The 13,472-nt window shown below is 39.8% G+C and overlaps 1 protein-coding gene across 5 annotated transcripts in view; it reads left to right on the top strand.

The window, feature by feature from the left end:
* Positions 1-4,370: 4,370 nt before the first annotated feature.
* Positions 4,371-13,472, top strand: part of LOC133999019 (NACHT, LRR and PYD domains-containing protein 3-like) — a 30,841-nt gene continuing 21,739 nt past the window's right edge. For 4 of the 5 annotated variants that reach the window (XM_062438129.1, XM_062438128.1, XM_062438127.1 and 1 more), the window contains exons 1-5: positions 4,371-4,414; positions 7,286-7,403; positions 7,684-7,960; positions 12,344-12,421; positions 13,390-13,467. In XM_062438129.1, coding sequence (XP_062294113.1) covers positions 7,693-7,960; positions 12,344-12,421; positions 13,390-13,467 — 424 coding nt within the window. In that variant the 5' untranslated portion in view covers positions 4,371-4,414; positions 7,286-7,403; positions 7,684-7,692. Of the gene's footprint in view, positions 4,415-7,285; positions 7,404-7,683; positions 7,961-11,678; positions 11,910-12,343; positions 12,422-13,389; positions 13,468-13,472 lie in introns of those variants that run through there. The other variant, XM_062438126.1, reaches the window with a different exon arrangement.

The following is a 13,472-nucleotide window of genomic DNA, read 5'->3' as shown; positions in this document are numbered from 1 at the left end:
AGCAGACCAGTGTGAGTCCCACGCTGCATGATGCACTTACAATAAAATGTAAACCATAAGCACATTTATCTGTAAGATCCACACTCCCACACAAACACCCACAGAAGACAAAACAAGACTCCTGCTAACATAATTCACCTCTTTTATTGTGTGTGTGAACTGCTTCCAATTAGAAATGAGTCATGTTTCATTGGTTGCATTTGAAGCAGGAAGTTTTACATCCAATCACAGTGACGATGTTCAGTTATAAGACACATTTTTAAAAGTGTCGTCCTATACTTGTATTTTTACAACCTTAAAACAGCTACAGAGTTTATACAGCTGCACACAGAAACCACCTTCAAACATGAACTATCTGGACATTTCTGGAGTATTTCTGTATGTAAACCCTGCAAACTGCATGAAATAAAGTAGAAACAGCAGCAGCCTGGATAATTATTCAAAGGCAAGAAAGTCACAGGTTAAACTCCTGAAATCATGTGTGTAAAACCAGTAAACACACTGCAGACACAGCAGCTGATAGAAAGAAGAGCTCATATTATACACAGAAATATTAGTTGAATAAATGTTAATATGACTTATAAAAAGGGAAGATAAAGGCCAACAACAATGCTGAGCTTTCAGGTTTCACCAGGAGTCATTAATAACACCATGAAGCTCATCATGTTAGGACAATAGTTTAAAAACAGGCAAACAAAGGACAACCATTTACTACATACTGCTGTTACAAACTGAATACAATCAGCCACCGTTAATAATCAATACAAACATATAATTAGGTTGTAAAACATTCATCAAACCAATAACTTAGAGTCAACCTCATCATACCTTCCCAGATAGCAAAAGATGTTAATTCAACATTGAATTGTAAGGTTCAAGTAAGGTTGACTTTAGGTTGATGTTTGGTTAAGATAAAAAAAAAAAAAAACCTTTTGATTGTTTTACTGTTGAAATGTCATTAAATCAACATTGAATTAAGGTTGAATGTTATGGTTGAAATGCCAACATTAAATCAATGTTGATTCAATGTGCTGGTTTTTAAACTAGAGAAGTGGGTGAGACCATTTTACAGGAGGGGTGGGGGGTCTCATATCCTAAATTAAGCACCATATGCTGTGAACAACAGATTGTGATTTTTTATAAATGTGTGTAACTCTTATAAAGGTATGTGTGTAATGTGTAATGATAAAAACATCTCCAAGTCTCCTTTGAACAGAGACAGTGAGGAAGGAGGAGAGAGGAGCGCCCCCTGCAGGAAGGTTCAACCATTTAAAATGTAACGGCTGTAACGGTTCCCAACAGACAGCGCCGCCGTGTGTCCTCTGAGAGAAAGACGGTAGGTGAGAGTTTTTATTACTTTATATTAGCTTTGTGATAAATCAACACAGTGTTATGTACTTCTATTGTTAATAAGATGAAGACAAACGTTTCACACTGCAGATTTAAACAGGGTCTCGTTTTTCACGTGTTTTCTTTTCTTTTGAACCCTTTTTAACAGCAGCAGCAGCAGCCAGTGTTAACCTTGCTGATTTAATGTGGAGATAAGATAACATTTGCTTGAACATGGTGACAGATATTTTCCCCTAAAGGTGACTTTACTTGACTTATTCATGCTGAGAAGAGATAGATCCCACCGCACATACATTAATATACTATATACAGTGAGACCTACCAGCCAATCAGAGAGTAGTATTTCTTGTTGCTGGGTAAATTAGGAAAATAAATCCGTCAGTTGATGGTTGAGAGCCCTGAAGCGGAGTTACCCCTCAGGAAGTCATAAAAGAAAGAAGAAAAAGGAATAGGAGGAAAAGAAAAACAAGACAGCGGTAAGTGATAATTTACATTGGATAAATTAGGTCTATGTGTCTTGTTCAAATGGTGTAATTTAGCAGCAGGTAGGCTAAATATACCGGTAATGTTTATGTAACGTAAGTTAGAGCCAGCTGTTAACTCTTTAAAGCATGAGGTGCTCATAGCAGAAAGCTTAAATCTGCTATGTTAAGCTACAAGAAGTAGTAAGTCCGTGTACTAAACATAAACATTAGCTTGGGGTGTTTTTAAGCATTGGTAGCTGTGAAAGCAGCTGGATTCCTTGTAAATATAAAAATCAGAAAAAAACATGGTAATGCTAACTCTCACTATATCTTTTCTTTCTCCCTCGAGGTGCTTTGCTTAAATTCTAAGCCCTCTTCCTGGGGATGCCTCCACTGATGAAGGTGAGTGAAATCACCAGTGTAGTTTCTGATGTCATGTTACTAAAGCATCTTTAACAATGCCACTGAGTGCTGCTGAGAACACTGCAACACTATGGCTGCATATACGTCAACATAAGCATAGTAAGTTATTACATTCATGATGTTTACAAACTTTGCAACTTTGTAGGAACTCAGTTATTCAGTTAGTGCCTTTAACTGTATCCTTTGTTACTCTATGAATCTATGATTAAATCTATGGGGTAAAGTGAATAATAAAAATGATGTGTTTTCTCTTTCTTTCATTATGATAATAAATACTATTTCGAATTAATATGTACTGATTTCAATTTTTTTTGGAACAATTCATGCAATTAAATCTTGTTTCATTAATAGAAAACATTTGTAACTCCATTACCATGACATATTATATTAAATGTCTCATAAATGCCTCAAAATTTGTCATGGACACACGATCTTCAGTCATATGTATTAAAGTGTTATATTCTGAGAACTCCATGTTTAATGATGTTGTTTTATGGTTAAAAAATGAGCACATTTTGGCTTCAAAGTCATATAAGGTCTTAATTTAATTAGATCTTATTGTGTTGCCATTAAAGTACATCTAGGCACACACAAAATGACATGTTTTTAAATGTGGGTTCATTAATTACTGAGTGGCACCAAAATATGGAGTGGAAGTGTAACTCTGTTACCGCGTGATCTTCCCCATTGATAAAATGGTCAAACATATTTTTCGCTGTACATTTCAGATTTTTTTAATATGGGGTCCTCTTAATGTCTATGTTATGCACTCTGTACATGAAATATATGATACATAGACTTAATTGTTTTCCCAGCTGCAACATCAACTTCATCTCCCATTCATGAGGAAGAAGACATGGGAGAGACTACATCCAGTGGTACCATGGCCTCAACATCAACACAAATTGAGTCTGCACCACTTCCCAGCACCTCTACAACACAAGGTACCACAAGCTCTGTAATTATAGCTGATATCCTGCACAGTTGCCAGGCTTCCAAGTCCATTTTGCTTGGGGCCCCCAAATTCCTTGAAACGGCCCTGCTTCCAGAAAGGAGGAAGTTTAAATCGAAAGTATTCAGTCAGACGCCATTTCACAGTCAGCAGAGCAGAAGGAGGAAAACAAGTCTGAGGCAGGTGAGTGTTAATATCAGGACTGTAAATAATGATTACTGTCATTATTGATCAATCTGATGATTATTTTTAAGTTTCATTGTTTATTTGATTAAACTGAGTCAGAAAAATATGAAATCACACAGTTTGACGTCTTCAAAAGTAGTTTCCTGTTGTTCTTTTCCTGGTTTCTGCGTCCTCACAGTGATGTAAAAACTCAGCAAACTCTTGGATAAAAACATTGTTAGTGGATTAAAATGAATAATGGATCTTTAGAGTGAACCATAAAACCAAGGAGTTGAAAAGAGGTCAGATTACTATGAAAAATGAGACTGCATTTAAAATGTTTTCAGTAAATAAGAGCAACTTGTTGACTTGTTTCCTATAACAGCTCAGTCCTGTGATTTTCAGCCTGATATCTCTAAATGTGTCCACTGCTGCCTCTGCAGTCAGGTCATGGAGTTAAAAATACAAACATCTGATGACTAAACACTTTAAACCAGATTAAAACTAAAACATAAAAGTGTGTCATAAAACTTTGGTTTCAAACTGAATAAAATGTGAATGTGTGACAGAGCTTCAGTCTGACAGAGACACGCTGACGCAGCCGCTGTACAACTATAAATAAACTGTTAGAGAAATATTTCTTTACTATTTGGCATTTTAACAGCCTGCATGTCAGACTTTGTGTTCTCAAACATGTAGAGGCACACAAATATATCAAGTTTACAGCTGTAGATAACAAACACAGAAACACCACGCTCACGTATATATGTAGTTTGCAGCCGTAGATAATACACACACTAAATGTCCGTCAGTTTAGCCTGGTTAAAGTCTCCTGCTACCACGAAAAAAGCCTCTAGGTGCTACAATACACACACACACACACACACACACACACACACACACACACACACACACACACACACACACACACACACACACACACACACACACACACGTGACTTCCAGTAAAGAAGAAAGGAGGAAGTTAAAGTTGAAAGTATTCAGTCAGACGTCATTTCACAGTCAGCAGAGCAGAAGGAGGAAAACAAGTCTGAGGCAGGTGAGTGTTAATATCAGGACTGTAAATAATGATTACTGTCATTATTGATCAATCTGATGATTATTTTTAAGTTTCATTGTTTATTTGATTAAACTGTCAGAAAAATATGAAATCACACAGTTTGACGTCTTCAAAAGTAGTTTCCTGTTGTTCTTTTCCTGGTTTCTGCGTCCTCACAGTGATGTAAAAACTCAGCAAACTCTCATAAAACTCTTCACCAAATATATCCAGTTTACAGCTGTAGATAACTCAATATTACACCAAACTCCCTTTAAGAAATATGATAAATTACATTTAACTTACGTGTTCTCAAAAACACAAAACTCTAGAAACACAAGATAAAAGGCTTCATATGTCCAAAGTCTTCTTATCAATTCAGCTTCAATATAATCCATAAATATAAACTGTATCTGCCTCATTATGACCAGACTTTGTTCCCTATGAGGACAACTGGTCCCAACAAGGTTAATGATTATACAAGAAACAGTCCCCATAAAGTAATAAATACACATGTGACTTCCAGTAAGGGAGAAGTGATGGGGAGCAGACAGGTTTGGAGTTAAGGTGACATTAAGTGTAACATTTTGATTCAATAAAAAGCAGCAAACACAAAAGTCTTCAGTTGTGATTTGAAAGAACTGAGAGTTGGAGCAGACCTGCAGTCTTCTGGGAGTTTGATCAGATATGTGGAGCATAAAAACTAAACGCTGCTTCTGCAGGTTTAGTTTGGACCACCTGTCCCAGATCAGCTGAGAGGTCTGAATGGTTCATAAAGTAGCAGCAGATCAGAAATGTTCTTTGGCCCTAAAACATTCAGTGCTTTATAAACCAGCAGCAGGATTTTAAAGTCTATTCTTCGACAGACAGGAAGTCAGTGTAAAGACTTTATAATTGTCTTAACATTCAGGTCTGAGTCCAGGACTACACCCAGATTTCTGGCTTGTTTTGTGGTTTTTAACATCAATGATTGAAGCTGAATGCTGACTTTTAACCTCACAGTGATGTAACGTGACTCACTGCTGCCTCTAAATAGAGAGAAGTCACAGTTAAGAAGCACACACATGTTTATCTGAAGTCTGTTTGTTGGATTTAAACCATAGTCAAAGTTTCTTTGATGAAAATGTCAGTCTGTTCTACTCTTTTCCTGGTGCTGGTAAAATTCCATTCACCAGACCCCTGCTCTACTCCTGCTAATCAGCCACACCCACCTCATCAGTTAACTCTGTTCACCTGGGCTTCATCAGTAATCACCTGGACTCTCAGCTGCATCCCATCTGTAATCAAGCCTGTATATATACTCCTGTTGTCCACTCACTCTTGGCCAGATCATCATTTGCAATTTCTACATGCCAGACCTTCCTGCATTTATTCACGGACTGATATTTGTTATATATTTATTGTCTACTTCACATCTAGCCTGCATACCTCTGACCAGAGCATGAGCAAAAGGGAGGACAAAAGCAACCAAATGTTTTATGTAATCTAGTCCAGATTAGGGGATGGGTCAGAGGAGGAGCCTGAGGCTGTTCACTACCACTACCTATAGGACTGTATGTACCTGCACTAGAGGAGCATTCCTCACCTCACAATCATCAAATTGCAGAATAAACCTGCTGAGTTCATTGATCTTCTCTGGTGTCACAGAGAGCTCAAAGACAGATAGCTTACTATCAGCATCATTAGGACTAAAAGTTGTTCCGATTCCGATACCAGTATCGGAAATGTCTCCGATACTGCCGAAAATGCTGGCATCGGTATCGGCGAGTACTGGAGTCCAGAGGAGCACCGATCCGATACCACGTAATTGATTAGAAATAGGAATCTATTTACTGGTTAGTTCTGACACAGTTCTTCTTCGCCGCTCTTAAAACTGTTGCGCTGTGCTGCCACTGGCAGCTGCTGTTTTAGAGGGGCGAAGAATAATTGATCACCTGACACCTGTTACAAGGAGCTAACGTTAGCGCATCATGTTGGCGGTTTGGCAGTATTTCACAGTGGATGTTCCCAGACATCCCAACTCTCCCGGAAGTTCCGGGAGTCTCCCGCATATTGATAGTGGCTCCCTGACGCCCGCAAATGAGATACAATCTCCTGGGAATCTGGAGCATGCAAGCAAGAGAGTGCTAGAGAGTGATAGCGCGTCTGTGTGTGTTTATGTGACTATAAATGCAGTGCCTGTGAGAGCAAAGCGTCCTTATAACTCTGTGTTGCCGCTTATTAGACCCCCCCCCCCGCCAGCGGACAGACACCTAGCGTAACCCCCCCCCTCGGAATGGACCTCCCTGAAATGACTTTCTGCAGGTTGGGATGTCTGTGTTCCCACCAGTAAGACGGCGAATAATTATTCCTATATTTATTTACTTAAGTTGCTGTTGCACTACTGTTTTATACTGTTCTATTTAAAAATAAATGGCTTCCATTTGCTGTATTCATTCATGTTTTACAAAGGGTTTAACCTGAGCCAGGCCTTACCACAATGATAATCATATCACAGTCATGCAGGCGTAGTATGATTATTATTATTTTTTTAACACACTAGTATCGGTATTGGTACTCGGTATCGGCGGATACCCACAACACAAGTATCGGAATCGGTATCGGGAGGGAAAAAATGGTATTGGACTAGAAGTTGATTTATCATGACTAGAGACAGACATGAAGGATGAAAAAGTGTGATATTACAGGAGGACAGTCACTGTGTTTCACTCACGTTTTATTGGAGAACTGCTGGCTTACAGATCAATTATAACTTTCTTGACGGTTTTGTATTCAGCAGATTGATTTAACAATAGTTTCATTTCTAATTAATGACTAAATCACATATGTAACCTACTATTAAAATAATGTGTTTTGTCCTTTTTGCTTTCACAGAACAAAAAATCACACTTTGAGACAAGACCCTCATTTTCAGACGTTGTCAGTTTACCAGCGTTAACGAACCAATCAAAACATGTGAAAACGCCAGAGTTCACTGAACCACAGCAAACAGGTGAGTTGTGAAAGCAGAAGACTAACTGGACCTTGTGCTGAGATTACTTTGTTAACTATTGTTTAAGATCAAACTTTTATTTTCAGCATTTAAGCAGAAAAATGTTAATTTGAACACATTTCCATGACAACTGAGAAAACTCAATCTGATAGAAAGCTCCAGAACAGCTGCTGAGTAGACTTGTAAAATCAGTCAGATCCAGTAGAAACACAGAATGAGTTTCTACTGACAGACAGACAGAAACACAACTATTCTCTTATCTGTTCTCTGATTTTACCAGAGAGCCAAGATGACAGAGGCGGACCTCCTTAAGCTTCTGGGAGATTTAACAGGTCATCAATTTGAGAAGTTCAAGTGGCACCTGAAGAAAAAAAAGGTGGACGACATCCCACCCATCCAAGAGAGCCAGCTGGAGAAAGCAGAGAGGCAGGATGTTGTAGATCTGATGGTGCAGAAATATGAATTTTCTGGAGCTGTGGAGGTGATGAAGAGCGTTTTAAAGGAGATCGGCAGGAATGATCTGGTGAAGGAGTTAAACATCAGCTCAGGAGCAGAAGGTCAGTCACAGGAAGAGACAAACATGACATCACATCCAGACAGCAGCTCTGTCACAACAACCTGTGTCTTTATTTTATTTAAAAAAAAAAAAAATTTTAGATTAGGATTAAGATTTTTTTTTATTGGCATTTCTCAGCACTTTCTCAGCACAAACTCCACACAGAAACAACCTGGGACATTCAGGGTGTGAACCCAGGACTCTCTTGCTGTGAGGCAACAGTGCTAACCACTGAGCCATCATGCTGCCCAGACAGTAGTCTTTGGACAGTTACACATCATTTCAGTTCTTCTCAGCACATTTAGTTTAAAATCAAATAACTGATACTACATTGCAGGGGCTCAACAGTATTGGGACAGAGACACATAAAGACAGACTGAATGATCACAACAACACAGACATGACTACATGAACCGATGCCCACGGTAAATCTGGCAATATCTCCTTCACTGACTGAGACACTGGCAGCTCTGACGCATACAGTACTTAATAGAGGCTGATTTTACATTGTACTGGTAATCTGGGGGGTCGTCATTGGATTAATGAGAGATTGGTTGAATGAACTCTTGTCAGGTAGCAGTGACATAATTCTGACAGGTGGTCACGACAAAGGAACTATTATTGGTTTCTGTTATCAGGGTTGTAGATCAGACAAACTTTGACTTTCATTACGAATAAAAAGTGAGGTTCAAACCAGATTTATTGGTATTAGCATTATTTTATAAGTTTTGTTATTTCCGCAGGTCGGTTTTTTTATAATGCATTTTTATTTATTTAAAGGCGCCTTTCAAAGCACTCAAGGACACCTTACAGGGTACATATAACACAACAGTAAATCAAACAATAGAAATCAGGTAACATTTAGTGCAAAGATGAAGAATAAATATGAATGTGACTATAAAGTGCATCAGTACAATAAATAAACAAGAACGTGATTACATAGTTAGTGTGAGACAGAGTATGCTGCTCTATAGGAGCGTTTTCAGGCGGGATTTAAAGGTGGAAACAGAGTCAGAAGTGTGAATGTCTGGTGGGAGAGAGTTCCTGAGGCGGGGGGCAGATCGGCTGAAGGCTTTGACCCCATGATGGTAGTTAAGTTGGCAGATGGGGCAGAGAGCTGGTTGGCAGAGGAGGATCGGAGAGTTCGGAAGGTGTGTAGATGTGAATAAGTTCAGAGAGATATGATGGTGCCAGGTTGTGAAGGATCTTGTAAGTGAGGAGTAGAATCTTAAAGTCAATGCAGGATTTGATAGGGAGCCAATGAAGTTGCTGCAGGAGTGATGTGTTCAATAGAGGGAGTTCTGGTTATGATACGAGCGGCTGCGTTCTGTACCAGCTGGACTTTGTGAAGAGATTTCTGCGGAAGACCAAAGAGGAGAGAGTTACAGTAGTCCAGACGGGATGTGATCAGGGTGTTTGCCAGGATAGCGGTGCAGGTTGGTGAAAGTGAGGGACGGAGACGGTTGATGTTCCGTAGATGGAAGTATGCAGTCCGAGTTACGTTATTGATGTGGAATTCAAAAGATAATGTGCTGTCCAGGATGACACCCAGGCTCTTTACCTGAGGGGATGGAGGAACAGTGGATGTTGTTGTTGATGGACATGGAGAAAGTGTTAAGTGTTGCTAAGGTTGATCTGGTACCGATGAGGAGGACCTCAGTTTTTTTGCCGTTGAGTGAGAGCCATGATTTAATTTCCAGTAAGCAGTCCGATAGGGGGATGGGTGGCTGAGTGGAAGAAGGCTTAGTGGAAAGATAAAGTTGGGTATCATCAGCGTAACAGTAGAATTGTTCATCAAATTTCCTGAGAATGTGATCAAGAGACAGAAGACAAATAATGAACAGGAGGGGGCCAAGGACAGAGCCCTGGGGAACACCACAAGAGACTGGAGAGGAGCCGGATCTCAGGTTCTTGAGTTGAACATATTGGGTGCGGCCAGCGAGATATGATTTGAACCAAGCTAGAGGGATGTCAGTGATTCCAATGGAGGATAACCTGTCCAGGAGGATGTCATGTGAAATGGTGTCGAAAGCTACGCTCAGGTCGAGGAGAACCAGAATGGAGAGAAGTCCAGAGTGAGATGCCATCAGGAGGTCATTGGTGATTTTCACTAGGGCTGTCTCGGTGCTGTGGAGGGGATGGAAGCCAGACTGAAATTTTTTATAGAGATTGTTGTCAGACAGATGGGTGTGGACCTGAGCGGCAACAGTTCTTTCTAGTATTTTGGAGAGAAATGGCAAGTTTGAGATAGGACAGAAGTTGTTCAAATCATTCGGATCGGCGCCAGGTTTCTTGAGTGTTGGTGTTATTGCAGCAGTCTTTAGTGATGATGGGACAACACCAGAGGTCCCTGAGGAATGAATGATGTCAGTTATTAACGCGGACAGGGCAGGTAGACAGATTTTTTCCAGGTGGGTAGGTAGGGGGTCTAACTGGCAGGTAGATGATTTGGATTTATGAATGAGACCAGTTATTTCGGAGACAGGTGGCAGTATGAAGCTGGCGAGCGGAGAGCTGAAGGAAGGTGTAGGCCAAGAGTGCGGAGAGGATGCAGAGTTATTTGTAGCAGTCAGTGTCTGGTGGATATATTCAATTTTGGCATTGAAGAAGGTCATGAAGGTATCACACTGTGTAACTGAGTAAGTGAGGTGGTAGAGCATCAGGTGGTTTCAGAATATTATTGAGAGTTGAAAATAAGGCTCTAGTGTTCCCCTCAGCTGTCCTGATTAAGGTTGAGTAGTATGTGGTCTTGGCTGAAGAAAGAGCATCCTTGTATTGAAGTATGTGATTATAATACATTTCTTTGTGAACTGCAAGGCCGTTTTTTACATAGAGGCGCTCCAATCGACGGCCTTTAGTTTTGAGCTGGCGTAGTGCTGGTGTAAACCAAGGAGCAGAGTGGGTAAAAGAAACATACCTATTTTTCAGAGGTGCAAGAATATTTAGCAGTCCATGAAGTCCATCATTGTAGTGAGATACCAGTTCATATGTGGTTAATTTTCTCTGCTAGGGAAGTCATCAATTCCATTGGAGAGGGCCAACAAGTCAATATTCTTAATGTTTCGGAATGTGATAGAGCAATGCATAGGGGTTAAGAATGTGTCCTTTGGAGTGTGTTGGAAAGTCAATATATTGCTGTATTCAAAAGCTGTCAAGGCATGAAGTAAAGTCCTTTTAAAAGCATTGTTGATGCTATCCAAGTGAATATTAAAGTCTCCCAGCAGTAGTAAATTTGGGGACACAGAACATAAGGTTGTTAAGAAGGCAGAGAATTCCTGTAGGAAGGCATTATTGGGCTTGGGTGGTCGATAAATAATGGCGAGGATGGTAGGAGTTGGGCCCCTTGATTTTGAGAGCAATGGACTCAAATGAAGGGTACACAGGCACAGTAATAGAGGACACTTTCCACTTTTCACTGTATAGTATTGCCAGGCCATCCCCTCTGCCAGAGGTACGGGGTTGTGATGTGTAGACAAACCCAGGAGGAATAGTTTGATTTAAGGTGTGAGAAGTCATTAGGCTGCTGCCATGTCTCAGTCAAGCAAAAGAAGTCGAACTTACGATCATTCAGTAGATCATAGAGCAGAGGTCCCTTGTTGGTCAGCGAAGGGATGTTAAATAACCCAAGGGTTAGATTGCTGATGTGAGGTTTGGTGTTAGCTGGCCTGGCTGGATTAACTAGGACACTATGATCAACAGTTCGTCTGCTCCTGTGCCTGTCCATTGATTTGCGATGTGAAATAACAACAGGAATTGCGAACCAGTTAATCACAGCAGTGGAAGTAGCTTTATGACAGCTAGTAGGAGATAGTGGACCATGGTAAGGGCAATGAACCAGGGAAAGTGTCAGTACCTGGGTTGGTCGCCAGGGGGAGCTTGTGAGAGACACAGTATTGTGTGTTACCGGAGTAGGCGGAGAAGAAGAAGGCTCCAGGATGGGGGCGTGGCTGGTGAGCAGTCAATCAATTTTTCTGGAGAATGCCAGTTTATCTGCTTTATACACAATATGTATTAAATAAAAGACTGTACATAGTAAAAGTGGAGCAGCTGAATGAAAGGAGAGATCATTACACACAGATTTATTCTTGTATTTAAAGTCCAACTAAAACTTTAACAAACACAAATTATCCTCTAAAAGTCTAAATAAGTTGGTTTCTACCACTTAACACTTTACTGTTTGTTAAATTCAGACACGTTGATGTTGTGAGGTTAAGTTGTGACTCAGACACACACAGAGCAACACAGAACATAAAGTCAGGACTAACACACGTCTTCTGTCACTAATACTGATACAATAAGAAAGGCATGCTCTGAGAATAAGGTCAGTGTAGAGGAGAAATCTCATCACTTCATACTAAACCAGTTGTCTCTGCTCCTCGTTCAGGACCAGCAGATGCATGTTCAGGCCCAGCAGCCCCTCTGCCCCCCCCAGATGAACCAGCCCCACCAACTGTAGAAGGAGGTAAGCAGCATTGTGCTGAATGACATCACTGAACATAACTGAAGGGGCTGTGAGAGTTTCCTTTTATTATTATGACAAAAGAAAATGAATCAATGATTTTAATGATAAAGAATTGGTCTTATACTTCTTTCAAAATTGTGCTGCTGATTTTTATCATTTTATTGATGATGATGTTCATTTTAACTAAAGGGATTATTGTACATTTAAGTTATATTTATTTTGTGTTATTCATTAACCTTAAGAGAATTTCCATTTAAGAATTTTACCATTAGATTGTAAAAGACAGTCTAAGCACATTACTTATAGACGCCATGAGTCTTGCATCAAATAGTGAATTCCACTGCTGGGCTCCACACTGCAACCCTTTTTGAGACCTTTTTTTTTTTTTATTTTTTTTTTTTACAACTGGTTGAAAACATCAGTGAACTCTTCTCAGGTAGCAGTGACATAATTCTGACAGGTGGTCACAACAAAGGAACTATTATTGGTTTCTGTTATCAGGGTTGTAGATCAGACAAACTTTGACTTTCATTACGAATGAAAAGTGAAGTACAAATTAAATGTATTATTTTTCTGGAGAATGCCAGTTTATCTGCTTTATACACAATATGTATTAAATAAAAGACTGTACATAGTAAAAGTGGAGCAGCTGAATGAAAGGAGAGATCATTACACACAGATTTATTCTTGTATTTAAAGTCCAACTAAAACTTTAACAAACACAAATTATCCTCTAAAAGTCTAAATAAGTTGGTTTCTACCACTTAACACTTTACTGTTTGTTAAATTCAGACACGTTGATGTTGTGAGGTTAAGTTGTGACTCAGACACACACAGAGCAACACAGAACATAAAGTCAGGACTAACACACGTCTTCTGTCACTAATACTGATAAAATAAGAAAGGTCAGTGTAGAGGAGAAATCTCATCACTTCATACTAAACCAGTTGTCTCTGCTCCTCGTTCAGGACCAGCAGATGCATGTTCAGGCCCAGCAGCCCCTCTGCCCCCCCCAGATGAACCAGCCCCACCAACTGTAGAAGGAGGTAAG

This window comes from Scomber scombrus, chromosome 18 (assembly GCF_963691925.1).
Source record: "Scomber scombrus chromosome 18, fScoSco1.1, whole genome shotgun sequence".
In the NCBI taxonomy this organism is placed as follows: Eukaryota; Metazoa; Chordata; class Actinopteri; order Scombriformes; family Scombridae; genus Scomber; species Scomber scombrus.
The sequence above is the reverse complement of the archived record's forward strand: the minus strand, read 5'-3'. Positions and strand labels throughout refer to the sequence as shown.